Source organism: Oreochromis niloticus, linkage group LG3, assembly GCF_001858045.2.
Source record: "Oreochromis niloticus isolate F11D_XX linkage group LG3, O_niloticus_UMD_NMBU, whole genome shotgun sequence".
Taxonomy (NCBI): Eukaryota; Metazoa; Chordata; class Actinopteri; order Cichliformes; family Cichlidae; genus Oreochromis; species Oreochromis niloticus.
Window position 1 is genome coordinate 7,262,038 of NC_031967.2, and position 22,023 is coordinate 7,284,060.

The window sequence follows — 22,023 nt, forward strand, 5'->3', positions numbered from 1 at the left end:
ACATTATCTCAACAATAATCATTAGTTGTTGGTTTAACCCTCATCCAACTGTCATACATATGTATATATGTGTGAGGTCCATGGGGTCGTTTGCTGTCAGAAGCAAAATAATAACAATAGCAAAACTTATTTCTTACCAAAGAATTATAGATAATTCCATAAATGTCATTAGTTTTGCCCATTTTGCAGAATGCAACTTGCAGCTTTTTTCAGGCAATGTTACCACTTTGTTTTCTGTCATTTTAAACATATTTGTGGTTTATATGATGAAGCAGTCGAGTTCATTTTGACCCCAATATAAAATAACTGAAATAATCAAAGAAATTAGCAAAATAAACACCAGGCAGCACAAATATGTAGTCTTGGTCCTGGGTCTTTCCTGGAGCTGCCTCACCTCCTCCTGGGACATGGCCAAAACATCTCACCCAGGACGCATCCTGTGCAGATGGCCATACCACCTCAACTGGCTCCTTTCTATGTGGAGTAGTAGTGGCTCTACTCTACTCTGAGTCCCAAATGACCAAACCCCTAACCCTCACCCCAGTGCAAGCTAGAAGTCATGACTTGACAAAGCCAACAGAACCACATCATGGCAGAAAAAACAGAGATTAGATCCTGAGACCACCAAACCCTCCAAACCTTCTCTGACAGATTTGACACATCAGATCAGACACATTTGTCTGCAAATATTATGAACAGAGTTTTTATTTTCTGTGGCTGTAAAGGGACAAGAAACAACTAAATTAGACTAAAGCTAGCCAGACGGAATGGGCAGTTGTAGTATTTACCTCATGCTATGCTAGCAATGAAAAAAGGAGCAAATAGTTTGAACCTTCCTGTCTGTGAATCAGGAGCAAAGGAAACTTTTGTTGACTAGATCTTCCAACTGAGTACTTGTCAGTCAGCAAGTGGAGGTTTCCTAACTTCTGGAAAGGTCATTGCTGCTCAGAGTAGAACATGTCATGTAGCAGTATCTGCTCTCCTTTTCATGTGTGGAATGACCGAGGCCTGCTGCAGCTCTCATAGGTACAGTAGATCCAGCATTGTCTCCCACTTCCCATCCAGGTAATGAAGTCAGCAATGAAGTCTTTCTTTTTTAAAAATGACTGTCAGTGTGCACCTAGTCCCCCGGGCACTGTGTGTTCGTTCAGGGCCCATGGCAAATATTAAGTAAACATATACTTCCGTTTATTAAAACTGCAGAGGTGGAATTGGGTGCTTTTGACTGGGGTCCCCTGGCACCTCAAAACATTTGTATTTGTAAAGAGCACTAAGCAAAGCAAGAATAGAAAACAACGATTTCACGGCACTGACAAAGTCATAAAAATCGGAATGATAGAAAAAAAACACGTGTGAGATATTACAAAAATATACCTGCAGGGTTTGGGGTGTATGGACCCCAGTGATTCGGATTAGGGATAAAGAAATATGATAAAACAGTTAAACTCTTTGCATCTAACCCTTCCTCCCACAGTGAATATTAATAAAGTGGGCATTCAGTTTTTTCTATAAATATGTTTTCCTTTTTTATCTAATCTTATGAACCTTTAAAATATTAAAATTATCAAAGTGATACTCTTTCTCTTCACCAATATAAACTAGTCTTACATTTTTGGTTAAGGTAAATAAAAAATACATAAATGATCATTAATGCTAGATAAATGATTTAAACACTACAGAGTCAAATGTACTTATTTGGGTTTTAGGTTATTTGGGTTTTAGAAAAGTTGCACTGTGTTAAAAGCATAGTTTACACCATTCATAAATACAGTGCATATATACATATATATATATATATATGTATATATATATATATATATATATATATATATATATATATATCTATTTAGTTGTAGTTAAAAATTAAATATTCTTAAATTATACATGCAAAGGCATACACAAAAACACGCCTCTTTAAAAATACCTTTCTTTCCTCAGCAGTGACTCTATCTTTGAACATTATGTCACTGCCCTCTACTGCCAAAAGTTCAACATTACAGTCCCAGAATCTGACCACAGTTACATGTCAAAGGGCAACAGAGTTAAAAGTTAACTACTGTATTTTAAATTACATTAAACATCATGAGTGTTACAAAAAACCAAACAAACAATCAAGTATTTCAAGTGTTAGACTAATAAAAAAGGGAAAAAAAACCAATCACACATTGTTAAATAGAGTTATTTGGATCATTTAGAGAAATCAGTTTTACACGATTTCTGTGGCATGAAATCATAGGCAAGCTTCTACTTGTTAAGTTAATTACAAAGCATTTCAGAGGCTGACCACACACCTATGGAATAGATATTATGGAAAGTCAGATCTGGGGATCTCGGAAAGCACCAACAAGAAGTAGAAGTAAAGTAGCAACAATGAATCAAACTCCAGCTGCTCTGCATATGGAATCCACTATGGGAAGGGGTTGTCAGGTGTGTAATTGAAACTGGCATCCAGGAACATAGCCAGAGTTCCCAGGGTGGTGATGATGACAAACAACCACAAGAAGAGACGGTCCACCACCAGGGCGATGAACTGCCAGTCTCCTGTCAGCTGCAGAGAACGCACACACGCAGACACAAAACTGAGTCAGCAATGTACCGTACGTAGGTGATGACACAAGAACATCGCTAGGGCATGTCTGGAACAATCTGTACTCAGGAACTGTAGGCAGAGTGAATAACAAGCTGCCTGACACTCACCGAGTCATCCGTGTCCTGCTTCTTCAGCTGCTCGGCCATGTATGTCACAGCAGCGATGGCTGACTTCAGATTGGGAGGGAGGATCAGACAGAAACTGTCAGTGTTGGGGACTCTCTGGAGCTGCACTGTGCTCTCACACCTGAAACACAGAGAGGGAGAACCTCAGCATAGAAGATGGAAAGTAGCATGTGAAAACAAAAATGCTCAGAATAAAAGTAAAGTCACTGCAACTTTGTGGACCTTTTCTCATAACCCCCACAGGAACTTCTCCTTTAGAAGACTTTATTATTGAAAAATGAGACAGTAATCATTTTATTTCTCAAGGAAACACACGACCATTTCAACATCTTTAACTAGCTTTTATATGCTATATGTTACGCAACTTAAAAAGCAATACCAAGAGTCTGCAGTCATGCTCGTAGTTGCCTTCGTGTTTGCTAGTTTATGCTAACATGCTCACACTGACAATGCTAACACGCTAATGTGTAGCAGCTAGAGCTTTTTTTGACCCTTCACACTGTCTTAGTTTAGCATGTTAATGTGATAATATTTGGTAATTATAGCACAAAGCATTAACCCTCATCCTCCCAACATATTTCACATACACAGACTACCGACTGGGCTCTGTGTAGATCTCAACAATCATAACAGTAGCTACATAATAATCTTAAAACGTATTTCTTCTCAAAGTATTATTCATTATGTATTTAGCGTCTTATAAAAAGATTGTTGTTTTATTACATTATTACTTAAAAGCTTCTTTAACACTGAATTTTGAGTAATTTTAAGTAAGCATTGATTGCATGTCCTAGGTGGAGTTGTGTGCTTTTGACTGGTGTCCCAATTTAGAATCCCTAATCAACCTAACCCCATGCATGGTTTAATATTTATTATAGCAATTACAATATGAGATTGAACTCAAAACCCGTCTTACTTTATAATATAAGACAAAGAACAATGTGTTTTCCAAAGAAAGCCCATTCAAACCTGGAGGATATCTTGCCGCTCAAGCCTGTCACAAAAACACTTAGACACGTCCTCTGCGAGAAGTTAAAAACTGCAGTAACAACCTCACAAATGTTTCAAAACCTGAGATTTATGTCACGAGTCACTGTGCAGCGTGGTTAATCTCTGCTAAAACAAAGCATGACTCTGTTTAGACACAGAGATATGTCTTGTCTCTTTATAACATACAGAATGTGTCTTTGTGTGTCCTTGACCCAGGCAGGCTTCCTGCAGCTCCTCTAAGCACTGAGTGACAGCAGCAAACTCCAAGCAGAGGGGTTAACGTTTACATGATGCAGTAACATTTGACTTCTTCATTCTTCGTCTCACACAGCTGTTCCATGAAGCAAAACACATGGGCTGACACAATCTTTATATCTATATTAGGCCTCTTTTATGCTCTTTTATAGGACGGTCGAACACACAGACGGAATAACATGCAGGAAATGGACCAGGGAAGAGTCAAACCGCTGTTACAGCCATTCGGCATAACGGTGTGTTCACACCGAACGCGATAGAGGCGGCCAGAGCGTCAGGTTTACATGTAAAGTCAATGGAAAGAGCGCGATGACACGCAATTGCGCGTCAAGCGAAAATTCGGAGGCAGATTTGCGTTGCGAAAACGCCAAAACGCCTGAAACGCGCGTCAGTGTAGCGCGTGGGGCGCGTTTGACTCGCGAAAAAAACCACGCGCGTCAGTTTTTGTGTTGCATTTTGTGCATACGCGTGTTTCGCCTCTGCCGCTCGAGTTGGAAAATCTGAACTCCAGCGTCAAATCGCGCCGCGACAACCAATCAGGAGCCTGGTGACGTGCCTGTGACCTAGGTCAAAGGGGCAGATCCAGCCAAAGCCCTTCATTCTTTAATGGAGGGAAGGCTAATCAACGCCGTAGCAAACAACCCGGAGCTGTACGACACCAGCTGCTTTGTGTACCGAGACAGGAATATAAAGGACCGAGCTTGGAGGAAGAAATGTGAAGAGATCGGGCAACCTGGTAAGTTCATTCATTTCTCTTTTTACATTTTTCACTGACCCGGGGAAGCCGCACAAAAGCTAGCAAGCCACCGCTATTTTCCCACTGATGTACAAATACCGTTCTGCTTTTATGCATGTTGTCATATAGGAATATATTTTGTTTATTAATAAACAGCACACAGTGGTCCCGCTCATCTGTCACTGCCTCGCTTTTTCGCTGATTTCTTTTTCTTTTTTTGCACAGTACAGCATTGCATTCTGCAGCCTGATTGACAAATCTCCTCCGTGCTGTGTCTCCTGCGCAGGCAGACGAAGACAAAACACGGCATAATACTTTTACGTTTTGCAATCTACAAAGGTTTGCACTTTGAGAAACAACTTGTGAGAACTGTGACTAATGTTCATGTGTGTGGGGGAAAAAGTGTATAAAGTGCATGGCGAGGGGCTAGTTATTCTGACAACCCCTGCTGCAATCAATGAGGGACCACTGTATATACTTTCTCTATGATTATTGTATTCAACCTGTTAACATTTAATATTGTCTTGATAGAACCAACTGATTCTGCAGCAGAGCATCCCCTGTTGCTTCTCCTTGCTCCCCAGTCCCTGAGCTCCTGCTGCTGCACCCACAGGTATGCAATTGTAGCATCAGATGTACAGCAGCACTGATAGCTTTTTACTCGGTGGGATTCCCTTGTGATCACCTTTACTAAATATCTACAACTAATCTGATTATATCCTGTTGTTTGTTTGTTTTTTTCAATGTTGAAATGAAAATCTAGTAGCAGCCTTCTCATTTCTTTGTGTTTTGTGCTGTTTTACAGGCCCAGAGAGGAGGACAGCTCCGAGGCAGATGAGGGATGGGTCCCAGGACGGTCCACCGGTGGTGGAGCTGGCCATCCTGGTGTCCCTGAAGAGGCCACGCCAGTCTCCAATGGAGCATTTCCTCCTCAGCCTTGTTCCTGCTCTGGAGAGCAGCTGGGTCCTTTTTATTCCTGTCTCTCTGTAAATACTTATATTTTATATATTTATGTTTAATGTTTTTCTGTTTGTGAATTTTAATATTATTTCAAATAAATTTTTATAATGACTAATGTCTCAGTTCTACTACACAGCAAATGTTGGCACACGACTTGACACATGTAGAATTTATTTCATATTATACTAATGACAGAATATACTAATACAGTGGGATGCATAAGTTTGGGCAACCTTGTTAATAGCCATTATTTTCCTGTATAAATCGTTGGTTGTTACAATAAAAAATGTCAGTTAAACATATCATACAGGAGACACAGTGATATTTGTGTTAAATGTGATAAATCAAGCAGGTGCATAAATTTGGGCACCACAAAAAAAGAAATGGAATAAATATTTAGTGTATATCAATGTGTGTGTCTCCTATGTGATATATGGGGGGCCTTTGTCTGGACGTGCTTCCCATCCAGAGCTCCACAGCAGAGAGGGAAGTTCCAGCACTCCTGGAATCCCTCTGTGATGGACCGCCAGTCTCCAGGTGAAGGCACAGGAATGAAGTCGCCCACTAGACAGTCCCAGATGGCCGTCGCTACCTGGGGGGTGATCTGGCTCACTGTGGACACACCGACTCTGAAACTGAACGCGATGGTCCTGAAGGAGTCCCCGGTGGCAAGGAACCTGGACAAAATTGTTCAAAATTAGTATTATGTGTACTGCAGTTACAAAATACATTATTCAAATTCCAAAATACTTTTGTGATGTCAGATTTAAATTACAAAACATAAATCTTACATAAAACATTTTGTAATTATAAGGATAATTACATAACATATATTAGATATAATATAAAACAGTCAGTTGTGTTTTGTTTTAACTTTACCATATCATAATTTGATTGGTAACAACTTTTACCACTACAGTGAGCCAATCACTCATAATTCCTAGACATGTCAATCAGGTAGGAATGAAGTAAGACATTAATAGAAATAAAGAGTTGTATGTTGACATGTAGCCCTTTCCTTGCTTAAATCACTGTTAATATTTTTGAAAAATTAACCTGTGATAAGACATAGCTTATCAAGATAGAATATGCTAGATAGAACCATATAACTAAAGATGAACCAAACTGTTCACAATTTTATCTAGCTCTCAGTTTAAAGAAAGGCTGGTGACCCCTGTTATAGAGTCTGACAGCTGCAAGGATTATATACAAATATTCAACTATACCAGAATTAAACCAGGTCTAAAGAAAAAAGGAGTGAGTATCACTACAAAGATTAACCCACAGTGGTCCTCATACCACAGTTTGATATCAGCAAACACCGAGAGCATACATTGATAGACACCACAGCCATGCTATCATTGTAAACACTGATAACAGCATAAATTGAATTAAATCGGGACTTGATGAGAACTGTCGAGTATCACTAGAAATATTATAAACAGTCGTCTCCATACCACAGTTTGCTATCAGTAAACACCGACGGCATTCACTGATAGCATACCACAGCCATGTTAGCAGTGTATAAACGATAGTTTAGCATATATTAGCACAGGTATCAATAAAGGACTACCGTATTAAACACTTTTACTAACCTCAGGCAGATGGACAGGCGCTCTGCAGGTGGGATTGAGCGCCTGTAGTTGGTGTCTAGGCGGGCGATTCTGGGACCGACGCGGGACAGCAGGTCCTCAAACTGGGCGAGTGAAAGACGGTGATATCGCTGAAATCGGCCGTCATCCAGGCGCAGCTCCTCGAGCAAGTGGTGAAACTCACCAAACTGCTCACGCCTCTGGAGGACCTGATGGACCCAGGTACGGCGGGGACGTCCTTAATGCAGCTGCTCTGCTCTCCACAGTAAATAGAGGAGGGAGACTCTCTCTTGAAACGCTAGCTCGACAGCTGCCAACTAGCAAAGATACCGTCTGGCACAACTTCCTCCCACATCCCCTCCCACATTTCTGGTTCACACCGTTAGGGTCAAACCACCAAATTATACTGAGACCCAGGCAGGATCTTTCTTCTTTCTTCTGCTGCGTGACTCACTTGCTTCGTAACAAACTAAACTTCATAAAAAACCAAAAGTCTAGATTATAAAATGGCAAATTTGAGGGATTTATGCAATCTATCTATGTCTATAAAATTAAGATTGTCACCTGTATTTGCCACATCTTTTGTATTAAATAAAGCATTTCTATTTGAGTGTGATGTATCCATGCCTTTTATCCCACTTATTGAATTTGGGGATGGAAAATGGTGGAGAGAGTTCCTACGTTTCTTTTGAGAACAGTTACGTTGTACTCAAACTTTTCTTTGCACCCACTAGATTCACATTGTTTTCATTCTTCATTATATGAAAACATGTAGATATCATGGATGCATATGATGTAACAGGCTGGCTGGGCACTACAGTCCACCTGTCGCACTGGCACCATCACTACATATCTGCAGTCTATGTATATGGTCTATAGTTGTTCAGTGTGAGAGTCGATAACTAGCACCAGAATGAGGACGGCGTCAGTAAGGAAGCAGGACGTGTTACAGAAAGACAGCATGACAACAGATGGATAGGACAGTAAAAATGAACCAACTCCCATAGGAAGGCTGGTGCTGGTGTATGCATCCGTGTGTGTGTGTGTGTGTGTGTGTGTGTGTGTGTGTGGTTATTTGTGTGCCCGCAGCTCAGTTCAAAGGTAAGTAGTGGTCCACACGCTACCCACATTCCACAGCTTGTATTCATTACCACAGATTCATGGAGTCCTCACTGTGACAAAGACACACACAGGCACATGTATATACTGTACATTGGGCCTGTAACTATACCATCATGTAAATATATCTATACTGAGTTTAACTCTTATTAGAGGGGAAAAAACATAAAAAAATATATTTAAAAAAATCCCCCCAAACTGCATGCTTGCTTCAAGATGTGGGAATAGAACATGTATGCACTTTATAACAAGCACACAGAGTTTGGAATTGTATAAAGTCGTCTCATATCACCAAACATCCACAAAATTCTTATTCAATAAGCAGTAAGTCTGATAGTCAACTGATAGGTACAATCAAGTTATAGTGCGTTGCTTCATTTTTCACAGAACTGGATGAGACAACAGACATATAGATGAATCATGTCTGTATTTCTATGATAGCACAGCCACCATCTCTCCCACATCTAACATGACAAAAGCCTCCTATGCCTCTATCACTCAGCACCAGCTTTCCCTTCCACTCATCTATTCTTCACTGTCCCTCGAGCTCCTTTCTGTGGGATTACCCCCTAATGCCAAACCTAAACAGAGGCTTAGTGGCTGGCGACTGTGGATGTGGGTGTGGGGCTTAGCTGGGGCTGAATGTGATGCCTTTGGAACAGGATGAGAGATGTCCAGTACAAGATCTCATTCAGGGGACTGTGAAGCTGGTTATAAGGCAAGACCCATGAGGCAAGGTACCAGCTGATTAGCCAGAATGAAGCGGGTAACATAAAGACATCATGTTTCTAAGCAACTACACTCTTTCTGGGTGAGTAGCTTATCTCACCCATTCTTAACTACTACCAATGACAGTATGAAGCAAAACACAAACAATCCTAAAACTACATTATGACACAGGGCTTTAACATGCACACGCACATTCTAGTCATTTTTATTAAAACAGTAAGCCGAGCATCTGGATTGAATTGTTGATGCATTTCACAAAACATATAAAATAATTACCAAAACTTGCTCTAATTCATCATCTGACCGTGATTATCATTGCACGTTCCGCAGTTCATCAGTGGTAATAGGTATTATAATGTTTCAGTCTGAAGAAGTGGACCAGATTACTGGAATCCCAATCTCAACTCATTTGTATAGCGTCAAATCATAACAACAGTTGCCTCAAGGTGCTTTATGTTATAAGTTTAACCCTACAATACTACAATACTACCATATATCACCCCTGCAGCATCAATAAAAACACTAATTTGTATTTTGATTCTGTAACATATAACATAACATATAAGGTTTAGTGCTGTCAGCGTTAATCTTGTTAACGCGTTAACGCTGTGCAGCCCCACGCACAGGGCGATCTGCGATCTCGCTAACGGAGATTTGTCGCGTTAATGCGGTTATGGCGTTAACATCATTTTAACGAGATTAACGCTGACAGCACTAATTAATGTTATATGTTATAATCCAATTTGTGGACATATGAATATATATTCTGCATTTCGGGCAAGCCTTTGAAGCATCCAATACATTGTGAATTAGTACGACAATTCAAAATGGTGTCTTTTTGAAAAAACACCTTTAACACAATCTTATTAGATATGATATCAAAAGGCTCAAGGAGATGTGTTTACTGTTGCAGTCTTGACAGATCCTCTGAGCTCCTGCAATGATGGCTATAATTCTGCCAACTCCAGCACACAGTGTACTTTACTATAATAGCTGATCTGGCACCAGATCCAACATTCACACTTTGGCACACTCTACAAAGGAGATTCATGCCCACACTGGCTTTTATTAACGTTAATAGAAATAGCTTTCCCCATCAGGATCTGCACATCTCAGCTTGGAAAGAGGCTGAATCAGGATGAATTAGCCTCGGGGTCAATACTTCAGCTCTGTGGTTCTTAATATTCTTGACAGGCGCTAGAACTTTTTGGCAGTCTATCTTTATTTGATAATACAAACCAATACATTTAATCCCATCAAACATGTTACATTTTTGCCTGAAGAAAAATGAATATTTGTAAAAGTTTTCTGCTGTGGAAAAACTTCTTACCAACTTTGCTGATGTGCATAACACAAACTCTACTTTTTTCTATTTCTTAGTTATTTAATGCCTTGAAAAAAAAATGCCCTCTCATGTTTTTTCACAACCACTCACAGACCTATGTGCTGGTTAAGACTTTTTTTAATAGTTAAAGTTAGAATTTAGCTTAGGGTTGGGGAAAGGTTTTACCTTTATAGTTGTGATGGTTTTTGTTTTAATAGGTTTGAGAATGTTAAAACTAAAACTTCTAAGCCTTTAATCCTTAAAGGTCAAAGTCATCATTGGTGCTCAACCTGTGGCATTCAACCCTAACCCTATTCTGGTGCAGTATGTCATTTTTTTAACTTATATTAAAAACGATTCACTTAAATGTTGGTTTCAGGGAAATAGAAAATATTAATTCTAACTGGCACCCATCAAAATCTGTTCATATTCTTCCCAAAAGTACTTTTTGGTTGCTGTCAGAATGGGGTTGGGGTTGAGTTTACCTCTGAGGATCATTGTCAATACATTTTGATTCAGAGAGAGCCTTACAGCCATACCTGTACATGTATATATATATATGTGGGTTAGAGTTAAGCTTCTTCCACAAACACCAGAGCAGGCAGCATCCACATGACTTCTGCACAAAATCTGAGATAAGCTAATCAAAATGACAACAAGCCAACTGCTGTTTCCTGGCAATAACCCAAAGAAGTTTGAAGTAGATTGGCTCAGTGATTGTCAAGGAAGGTCACAAATCAATGGGCAAAGCTTTTGCTAGTTATTAATAAGAAGAAAAGGAAGTAGATATTTGTGGATACTCATACAATTTCATTTAGACACGATCACACCTCTAATAGATTGCTTTTTTTCTTTGTCATACCTGCCTCGCCAGGGTAAGACAAGATCAGGGTTGATCTTGCGAATGAAATACTCTCCTCCCGGCTGTCGCCCATTGTAGCTTTGAATAGGTGTGTCATCAGCAGATTCCTCTTCGAACAAGGGTTCTTCTGGTTTTGGCCTCATCATGCCGATGTATTTAGGCAGGAAGTGTATGAACACCTGAAAAATTAAAGTGAGGAATTCAGTGAATTCACAGAGGTTTGTATTTTTGTGTCTTGTTGACCCAACTTAACCCTCACTTTTCAAACAATTAATTCAGACGAACTACAATCAGCAACTCTTTCTGCGTTAAGTTAACATACTTTTGCAACATGCCGAAAAATAATAGTCAGCAAAAAATCAGAAGCAAATTGCTATTAGATTGTTAATTTTGAATGTCAACACACATTCATTTTTTTCCATCTGCAAGTGCTGCATTTTTATGTCCTGTGCAACAAAAATTCATACTAAACTTTGTATTTTTATCATATGCTTACATACTTTCAGGGGCGGGGCTAGAGTAGTCACAGATGGCCCAGCAGTGTAAATGTGAGCTTACAGTTAGAGAAAAATAAAGGCAAAGTCTTCTTAACCCTCCTGTTATGTTGGCTGTGAAATTGACCCATTCTAGTGTGAAATGATCTACAATAAATAGTTAAAAGTATTTTTTTAAAATGTGAAACTTAATAAGTGTAATCAACATACAAAATGAAAATGGTTCATTTCACATATTTGTATTCTGCATGTTTATATTACATAGATACTGTTTGGGTCTATTTGACCCGGCACTGAAAGTGAAGGTTAAAAGAGGTCAAAAGTGTCAAACACCATTTGTTTCATGGACAATCAGCAGGAACGGAACAAAACATATAAAGATTCTCTGCAAGGGAGTCGTAACAATGTTACACTCTGCAACTACATATGACACACTCGCCTTTCAGAGTTTTACAAAATGAGCAGCAAGTAAACAGTTGACAACCCTGGAACTCAACTTTGATCATAGAAGACGAGGATGTGTGAAGATAAAGACCATGTTGAGGTCAATTCAGAGTCTGATGATTCTAATTATGAACCAAATGAAGAAACTGCTATTCTTATCCATCCAAGCAAGACAATCACATCAAAAAATGATGAAATATAGTCGTGCCAGGACCCTCTAGAATGGCAGTGACGTGTGACAGACATCAAGTCAGCTTTTGAGTTGGTCATGCCCAATTCAATGCAGGAAATCATTCTTAAAATGGCTTATCTAAAAGGGGAGTGTATGTTGGGGGGACAATTAGAATTAGCTGGATAAAATTAATTTACATGGATATACATGGATGTTTGGGGGTCCTCATGCTCAGTCAAAGGATAAATCAGCAGCCTGTTTGTGGGATGCAGAGACATGTATTGTGTAACAACGTCTCTGGAGACTTAATATTGTCTCCTATTTGATAACGAGTGCTGTCAGATGGGAAACAAATAAGGTGACAGCTATTATTACTCCATAAAAAAATAAAAATATTCAATGATTTTTTAAAATCAGCATCATGAAAAACTATTATATTTTATATATAGGTCTTTCCAATGTACATAAAAAATTTTTAATTGACTTTTTTTGTAAAAATATTTCCTCATATATCCTCATTGAACCATGATGTATGAGAGAAAACCGTATCTAAACATGCCCTGGGTCAGGAACACAAAACACGTTGCTGCACCTGAGAAACTGACATTACAGGACAGTTAAATTACATATAAAGTAACGTTTAAGATATCCTCAAAGTTTAACAATACTCATAGAATTTTTTTATATGTGATCTGTGATTTCGAGTTCTTACATAAACATTTTAGATGATTATTAAATACCTTTCGGACCCAGTTTGGCATGATGTGAGTGCTGGGTGTTCGGTGATGCAGGTTGAGGACTACCACACTTAGGATGACAGAGAAGGTCACCAAGATCATAGTGAACATGACATAGTTGACAATAATTGGGATGCCGAGGGAAGTCTCTGGGACCTTGTCAGCCAGCAGCAACATGAAGACAGTCAGAGCAATGAGGACAGAAATGGAAAGAGTCATTTTCTCTCCTGCAAAGAAAAGGGACAAGTTGACAAATTAATTATGACAGTAAGGTAGAAAACATTTTTTCCGTAGACAGTGTTATACTAACAAGGGCAGAATTCAAGACATCAAGGAACTTGCTGATATTTATCAGACTCAGACTGATTTCCATCAATTTCAGGGTTTAGCAATCAATCTCTAATCTGGTTATACATTGAGGTACTATATCAAACTGCTGTTTTTTAGTTAGTGGTATCTTAGGCCGAGCAGCAGGTTCGTTATACACTTGTAAAAACCCTGAAGCTTTCCGATGAATATGTTCAACGGAACATATTCATCGTTCATGCTTTTTGGCAGTGAAGCATTATTATGAAATGTGTCTGCAAAAGGTCAGTGAGTAACAATGATCCCTCATTCTCCAAGTCATTCTCCTTCAGTGTATAGTAGATCAATACAATTCTTTAAAGGTCGCCCTGACTTACAAAGCAGCTCAAATTAGACACATGCTTCTTGTCATGAGATTAGGCAGTGTTTCACTTCCTATGCTCGCTCTTGGCAATGATTTGTAGTCATTATGTCACAACATGTCACATGTGCTGACCTGCTCCAGGAGGCAGGTAGAAGACAAATATAGCCAACACGCTGGTGAGGATACAGGGCACAATGATGTTGATGATGTAGAAAAGAGGCTTCCTCTCTATGATGAGATAGAATGTGATGTCCTCATAGAGGTCCTCCTTAACGTTCTTTCTTGTTGGTTTGTGACAAATGGCCCATTCACCATTCTCTGTCCAAGGTGAGGCGCAAGGAGAAGAAGTTAAGTGTTAAGATGATTCATTCTAACTCAGACACATTCTAAATAAGAAATGTACGTATAGAACATGTAAAGGTTCACAAAAACAGGACAAATACTGAATATCGTCACTACGTGCACCAACCAGTGAAAGCGTTCTCATCTATTACAATCTCATGGATCTCTTTGCCGTCATCATCCAGAAAGTATTGCAGGTCAACCTCAGAGGAATCATAGGTGTATGAGCGGAAAATCATGCTGCAGTTTTGCCAGTCAAATGGGAAGTACGCCACCTAGAGATTGTTAAATGAAAGTCACCATATCATTTTGAAGATGACTCTCAAAACAGCTCCAAGGAGGAACAGTCTATGCGCTGGTACTGTTTCAGTTTAAACGAGGTTGTAAAAGATGAAAGCTAAGACTGTACCTCTATAGAGCAGGAACTGCGGTAGATGGCGGGTGGAAGCCAGTTAACAGTGCCGTCACTGTAGACCAAGACATTGACGTACAGAGCCACATCAAACTGGCCGTCATTACTGAAGGAAGAGAAACGTGACATTTATTGAGACAAAGTATCTATCCTATCACAGTATCAATGCCAATACCAATGTTGGTGTTGATCAATCTGACACTTTGTGGCGTGTCCAAACAAATACTGTGATTGGTTTGATTATAATCCAAACAGACAAATTAAAACGTTCATCTTGACAGAAAGTCAGGTGATCATTGAACTTATTATAAATCATCCAGGAAGAAACATGAATTGGCAGTACTACTCAGTACTTGAGATATGCTAAGTCTTGGCCAAATGTGATGGATCAACCTCGTCTTTAGGGCAGGCACTCTGTTAGCCATGACACAAGATGTTGTAAGTGTGAGCGCAGTCAGGACACTCACTTGTTTATGAGGTAGATGTCAGGTCGCCACACCTTGTTGGGAGGAATTCTCAGAACATTAATGTGGTCATACTCAGCTGGGTTCCAGGACAGCCTGTAGTCTGTCCACGCCTGCAGGGATGAACAGAAGGAGAAAGGCAAAGTGAATCACGAAAAAGAAAAAGAGTAAACAGCTGAACAGACAACAGGTGATGTTCCTGTCATTCCCATCTTTGATTCTCCAGCCTTTGGCAAGTCATTTAATCCCACTGACATAAACATTCACAATCAAGCACACATACTGTCACAAACAGAGCAGCCATCCTGAATTCTAATCAGCGAGGGCAAGGGAGCGAACTGAGAGAGTGAGTCAGAGAATAAGAGAGATAAAACATGAAATAATTTGTAGTTATGAAAAGTGACAAGTCCATTTGAGGGCAGAGCGAAGGAGCACAGGAGAGAGGAGTCAGAGCAAGGCTCACTGATGAAGATGAATGTTTTCATGCTCATACCAGATTCATGAACACGTTAGTCGTCATCTCGCCGTTCTTCTCATTCTGCAGTGGGATAATAACAGAGAGAGGGGTGGACGTATGTACATTAGTGATGCCACCATATCTTGTTGTGTATGACAGTACCATTACTTTCAGACCTCCTCTATTGAAACTAATCGAGACAGATGAGTGGTGATCCTGGTTCTATTCAAACTCAGATATCAAATTACATTTTAGGTAAAAGATAGGGTGGGAATGCATTTTAGACATGGTGTAGAAGCATGCAATGCTATGAAGTATTTGCTTCCTTCCTTTCTTTAGCATATTTTTTTCACTGTTACAAATTTCCAATCATTAAACTAAATAAATACAAATTACAGTTTTACCTGGTGCTATGTAAAGAAAGGTAATTGCCCCTTAAATCTAATAACTGGTTATGCCCTCTTCAGCAGCATGAACTGTAATCAAGCATTTGTGATATCTGGAGTCTTTTATGTTGCTGTGTAAAAATTTTAAACCACTGTTCTTTGCAGAATTGTTTTAATTTGGCCACAGTAGAGGGTTTTCAAACAATGCATGGCAAGTTTAAAGTCTTGCCAAAGCATCTCAATTGGAAATAAGTTCGGACTGCTTTCTTTGAGCCACTCAGAGTTGGACTTGGATGTATTCTGGATCATTATCTTCAAGTATGCTTTAGCATTGGACATGAGGGGATGAACTCATGTCCAGACATTTTCCTTCAGGATCTTCTGGTAGAGAGCAGAATCCATGGTTCCACCAATTACAGCAAGTCATCCAGGTCCTGAAGCAGCCCTGGACCATCACTTTACCACCACCATGTTTGACTATTGGTATGATTCTTTTCATGAATTCTGTTAGTTTTACAACAGATGTAACTAGACTCAGGCCTTCCAGAAAGTTCAGTTTTTATCTCGTCAGTCCACAGAATATTTTCCCAAAAGTCATAAATATGTTTCAAAGACAATGTGAGATGAGCCTGTGTTGTTGTTGTTGTTGTTTTTGGTCAGCAGTGGTTGTCGTCTCAGAACTCTCCGTGGATGCCATTTTTGCTCATTCACTTTCTTATTGTTGAAACATGAACACTGAACTTAACTATGACAAGTCAGGCCTGCAGGTCTTTAGATACTGTTCTGGGTTCTTTGGTGATCTCTTTGATGAGTTGTCAATATGGTCTTGGAGTAATTTTGTTAGGCCAACCAGTTAGAAATGGCTTTGATGTCAACGACTTTGTATGTCAATGGTTTCATTAGATCCTGGCATGTTGTGCTGCTGTTTGAGATCTTTTAGCTTACTTCACTTTTCAGAGTTTCCATTTAAGTGATTTCTTCATTTGAGAGATCACGTAGGGCCAAGTAAGTTTGGATAGTCTTGTTGCAGATTGAGAAACAGGTTTGACATTTCATTTATTGTGCTGTAATATTTTTGGATTTTGAAATAGCTAAAAATTCAGTTTAAACTGGTACATATAAAGCTAGGCCTATCCTGAATCCTTAACTGGTAGGATGTAGAATATTTTGTTTGCATGTGTGGGCACATATTTGCACATTGTTTATGTTGTTCATTTACCAAGCTGACAAGCTGAGAGAGGGTCATCCCCACCCGCACCGTCACCTTCTCCTCCCAGTAACGAGCTGGTCTTACTTTCATGTTGTAGTTTTCAAATAGCTTCTGATGAAGCCTTCTCTCTGTTTCAGAGGCCCCTGCATGACGGCATAAATGCAGAGATATAGGATAATGAAGAGAAAATGATAAAAAACAAACCATCTGTAAAAGGAGCAGCAGTGATATTAAGAACAAAAAAGCAACAAAGAAATGTGAAGGATGAAAACCTGGTGAAGGGAAGAAGTGATGAAAGTAAAATAACTGGAGAGATAGCGAGGCATTAGAGATCCTATAAAACAAATAGATCTTTTAATGTGAAATTTTACCTTTTACACATAAAATTACAAAAAAAGGGCGACAAAAAAAATTCTGTAATGGTATCAATGGCAGTTGTCTCACCGATACCTCTAAAGAGTCCGTCATCAGGCCTGTTGTTTTATATCTAACTTTGTAACTGTAGTAACTGTGCAGGTAAGTACTGTGAAATGGTAAAATGTTAAATGCTAGAAAATTAGAAATGCCTCATCCATGTTTTTGTGTCTTCCAGGTTTGTGTTTTACTCTAGTATTAGCAAACAGAAGATGCAGAAATCTGAGCTGTTTACTTTACATTAGCAGAAGATGACTGGACTTTTTCATCTAGGTTCTAAAGTTATCATTCCTCACAAATATCAGTGACCGCAAATGTGAAATTGAGAAGTAAAAAAATACACTAATGGAGCTAAAAGTGGATGCTGGGGTGGACGACGGGTTAAAAAATGAGGCATCAATGGATGGCACTGACAGATTTTGAGGGAGAGATGCTAAATTTTCAGTGTAAACCAACTGGTAAATATGCAATGATGTGTTTGATATAAATAGTTAATATTTACTGTGATACGCAAATTCATTGCATAGTTGTCTTAAAAGCACATGAAGTGAAGTGAACCTATAACATTTTTCTGTTTTCTGTTCTGTCACATAAAATATTACAGTGATAGATCCTCATATCAAACCTGGACAAGTCTCAAATAATGTCAGTGTGTGTGAGCCAACAGCTCTGTCTCTCATCCACTTGTTTCAAATGTGAATCTTACCAAACAGCATAAAAGGCAGAGCTGGGAATTAGTATAATGTCTATAAATGCATGTAAATGTTCTATGGCCTATATTATTCCAAATAAAAATAAAACATTGATCTTAGATCTATTACCACTTAAAAGTTTTACTTTTGTTAGCTTGTCAGTCACTTGCATACTTTTGGCATGTTCGAAGGTGCTATAGAAATAAAGTTTAATTGACTAAAAAAAAGCACAAAGAGAAAGGCTTGAATAAGTCTTAGTGTATGTGAGTGAGACAGAGTTCACAACACAAGCAAGTCACATGTTGATTTGTGGATTTGAGTCACTGACACCAAACCACAGCATGTTTGCTCTTCAGGAATCATTGAGTCAGGCCTGCAGTGGTTTGAGGTTCAGTTCCCACTGAGATTAGCTACGCTAAAAATATCATCTAATCTATATTGTGGACATGTGGACAGACCGCTGTTCTGTTATGTTGTTCATACTCAAACACGTATCAGCAGGCTACTTATTATTATTTAGAATTTATAATCATTCTGAATATGAATACTGTTTTTGTGAGATATGGTCGATTTACATGAGCAAATAAAAGTGATAGATCTAAAGTTTATGATTATAAAGGGGCCAAAGACGTAACAGCAGTGTGAGATAAGGCAGGATGGGACCCAAAACACAACTTTATTGCTGGAATTACAGAATACAAACTTAAACTGGGAATATGCTAGGAGTCAAACTAACACACAGGCAGAACACACAGCCAGGGAATGAGGGAGAGCACGACAAAACACACAAGGAAATGCAGACAGTATATACACAGGGAATCAAGGCAGAGTGGAAACACCTGGGAAACACAGCTGGACAATAATCTAACAGGCGAGTGAAGCAAACCATGAACCGTCAGTTTTGCTTCATGACCATGAAGCACACTGTCAAAATAAAACATGAAGCATGAGAAACACACACTGAGATTCAGACTGACTAACTACAGGGAACAGAGCGAGCGAGAGAAACACACAGAGACATGACTGGGGAACGAGGGAACAAGACAAGACATGGAGACAAAGAGTGAGGGCAAGAGAACGAGGGACAGAACTGAACATACATAACGAGACATGATAGACTCCACAGGTAGGCAGCACAAACGCTGGGTCAGAGACCCAGGACCGTGACAATCATATTTTTAACTGTGCTTTTTAGGAAATCCATCCTTCTACTTGTGTTGTTCTTTTCAATAATGTGTAGGACAGAACATGGCACGGCTTAAAACTAAGTAACTAAAAGAAATACATTGATTTGTTCAAACATTTCAATGTCGTCATGGATTTCCAGGTACAGTTTGCAGAAAGTGTCTAAAACTGTCAATGCAAATCTAAGCTGAAGATGTAGGATGGTGATTTGTATATGCATGCCATGATGTGTATTTCTTGTATACTTGTGCCCAGGCACCTAAATTAGTAATGAAATCTATAATGTCATTATACAAACACATTACACAAGTTTTACAAATACTGAATACTTAATGAACTGAGGCATAAATAAAAATTTGTAATATACTTAATTTATTTACTGTTTTACTGTTATACTGTATTCAACATCTGTTGAAAAGAAATAATATTTGAAAACTGGAAATCAGCCTATGCTGGAGCTCAAACCAAGAAATGAATGCATGTGTCAGATTAACACAGATAAAAGAGATTTTGCTCAACCCAAAGCTGTTTTGTTCATAGTTTGTGTCCATGAGGAGACAATTATGATAAAAATGAAGAAATATTAATCAACATCAGTTTCTTAAATGCCAAAAGAATTGTTCGGAGGGAAAAAACAAACCAAACCAAAATAAGAACAGAGAAAGCCATGTCAAACTTTCCACTAGAAAGAAGAACATATAGTCATGTAAAAAATAAAGTTTTCATAGGACTCAGAATTCCCTGAGAGCTTTAAGTTAAGACCACTTTTTAAAAAGTTATGAGAAGGTCTGGTTCTTGAAACCAAAGATATAAAGAAAGTAGGGGCAGCTCAAAACTTTTGCGCACTACTGTAAATTAACTGCATCAGCTGAATTGTACTTAGACATTATTATTATTATTGTCATATAATCTCTGTCAAATTAATACATTTTAAAAAGACAATATAATAGAAGTCATGTATCACAGAAAGCTCAGCATTAGGGACTCTTTCTTTCGGAATATGCGATTAAACAGCAAGTGGAAAAGACAGAGGACAGACGGGACAGGCAAAAGAAGCAGGGCAGGTGCTGGTGGTGTACGATGGGTAGCAAAGGTGACTGAGCTAATGTAATTGATATGTAGTAAGGGAATGGGATCAAAGGGATGGCTGAGATACCAGCTCCATCGGGGACAAAATTAGATTCTGATTAACGAACAATGATGTGTTAATGTGATTCATTATTTGTTCCAGAGGAGAAGAAGGAGGCCACTCTGGTTTTCAAGTGGACAACATCTGTGAAAGGACGTAAAATACAGGCTTTGTTCCCCTGGGACTGCAGTTTTATCGCTGGTGAAACATACCTGTAAATCCACACTGGCTGTAGGACAAAAGGTCAAGAAATTGCCACAATCATGGTGGAATTCACTAGTGCAGCTTTTTTTTTCATTCATTTATTTCTTTTGCTTTCCACTCACATTATGGGTTCAGGAGGTAAAGGTTATTGTAGGGTCTTTACCTTACTATAGAAAGCGCCTTGAGGGAACTGCTGCTGTGAATTGGCACTATATAAATAAAACTGACCTTGAGCTGAACCTGGTTAAATCAATTTTAATCATGATTTTAATGCCTAGCCTTTCCCATTCAAAAATGAATGGGGGAATTAAAAAAAGAACATCAAGAAAAAAAACAGCAGATGGAATCAATAGCAATTTAACTGGAGTGACAGGGTGAAGTTGTGGATGTGAGATACTTGTGTGTTATCTGATCTGACTGGAGCTGCCTGATTCAAAACATGCCTCAATTCCTCCACATGAAAACAGATTCCCTTCGATCCCACCAGGAAATAGGTAGCAGATAGGACACACAGACGAATAGGAACACTGCACTGCAGGTCACCAGCAACCATGGCTGTTTGTTTTTAGTTGAGGTTAAAAGTTAACTGCAGGTTTCCATTTTTTATGTTCTTCCTTCGTTTTTTTAGTATAATGAACATTTCACTATGTAGGTTTTGATTTAGATGGAAGAGAAACATCATGTCTCTCTTCTGAAAATACTTATTAGTAATCATGCTGCTATTAGTTCCAGGGATGCTCATTAGTCAGACTTATGTGACCAGGTTATGTGACATTTAATCAGCATAGCATGATTCATCTTAAAATCTATTTTTAAACATCCTCAAACCATAAAAACTAATGGCACACACTGGCATTCCTAAAAAGGTCCTTACCAGTGAGAGTAAGGTAAAAGCAGCCACACACGAAGAGAAAGGTATTCATCCTCGTGCTAGTGCTCAGGTACATCTTCATTTGTCCAATAATGGCAATCATGACATCTTCTGGACTCTTTGTTAGCCAACCAAAGGCTCTTCTAGCGGCCACAGCCAGTCACGTCCCACCTTCACCTGGATACAAGATGAATGGTCACCCCCTAAAAGTTCAGGAAAATCAGTGCGCTGCTCCAGCTGGGTTACAGCTAGTTAACACCCCGAACGGCACGCGCTCTTCAGCTAACGACCCTGTCTCCTGTCCTTTCGTCTCTTTTGTGGCCATGACTCTCTGGGTGAAACCATGATCTGATTGGATGGATGTGCTGGGGGGGGGTGCGCTTGTACTAGGAACTCTGAGGGGCAGGCACCTGTTGGTGCTCACCAATCTGAGGTTAGCACTGCGGGGATTGTGTGTG

At 39.2% G+C, this 22,023-nt stretch overlaps 1 protein-coding gene across 1 annotated transcript; it reads right to left on the reverse strand.

The window, feature by feature from the left end:
* Positions 1 to 1,826: 1,826 nt before the first annotated feature.
* Positions 1,827 to 21,826, reverse strand: chrnb1l (cholinergic receptor, nicotinic, beta 1 (muscle) like). Its single transcript, XM_003450422.4, has 11 exons — positions 21,569 to 21,826; positions 17,080 to 17,213; positions 15,511 to 15,555; positions 15,021 to 15,130; positions 14,551 to 14,659; positions 14,269 to 14,416; positions 13,932 to 14,117; positions 13,133 to 13,356; positions 11,283 to 11,461; positions 2,698 to 2,836; positions 1,827 to 2,548 (listed from the first exon to the last, which is right to left on the reverse strand). Exons 1-11 carry the CDS (start codon positions 21,666 to 21,668, stop codon positions 2,408 to 2,410), a joined length of 1,515 nt encoding a protein of 504 aa, XP_003450470.3. The 5' UTR covers positions 21,669 to 21,826; the 3' UTR covers positions 1,827 to 2,407.
* Positions 21,827 to 22,023: the final 197 nt, after the last annotated feature.

Coding starts and splice junctions, on each gene's coding strand:
- chrnb1l (XM_003450422.4), bottom strand. CDS start 21,668: ATGATTGCCATTATTGGACAAATGAAGATGTACCTGAGCACTAGCACG. Junction 14,660..15,020: donor GACATCTACCTCATAAACAA/GTGAGTGTCCTG, acceptor CTCTTCCTTCAG/TAATGACGGCCAGTTTGATG. Junction 14,118..14,268: donor AGATGAGAACGCTTTCACTG/GTTGGTGCACGT, acceptor CACCTTGGACAG/AGAATGGTGAATGGGCCATT.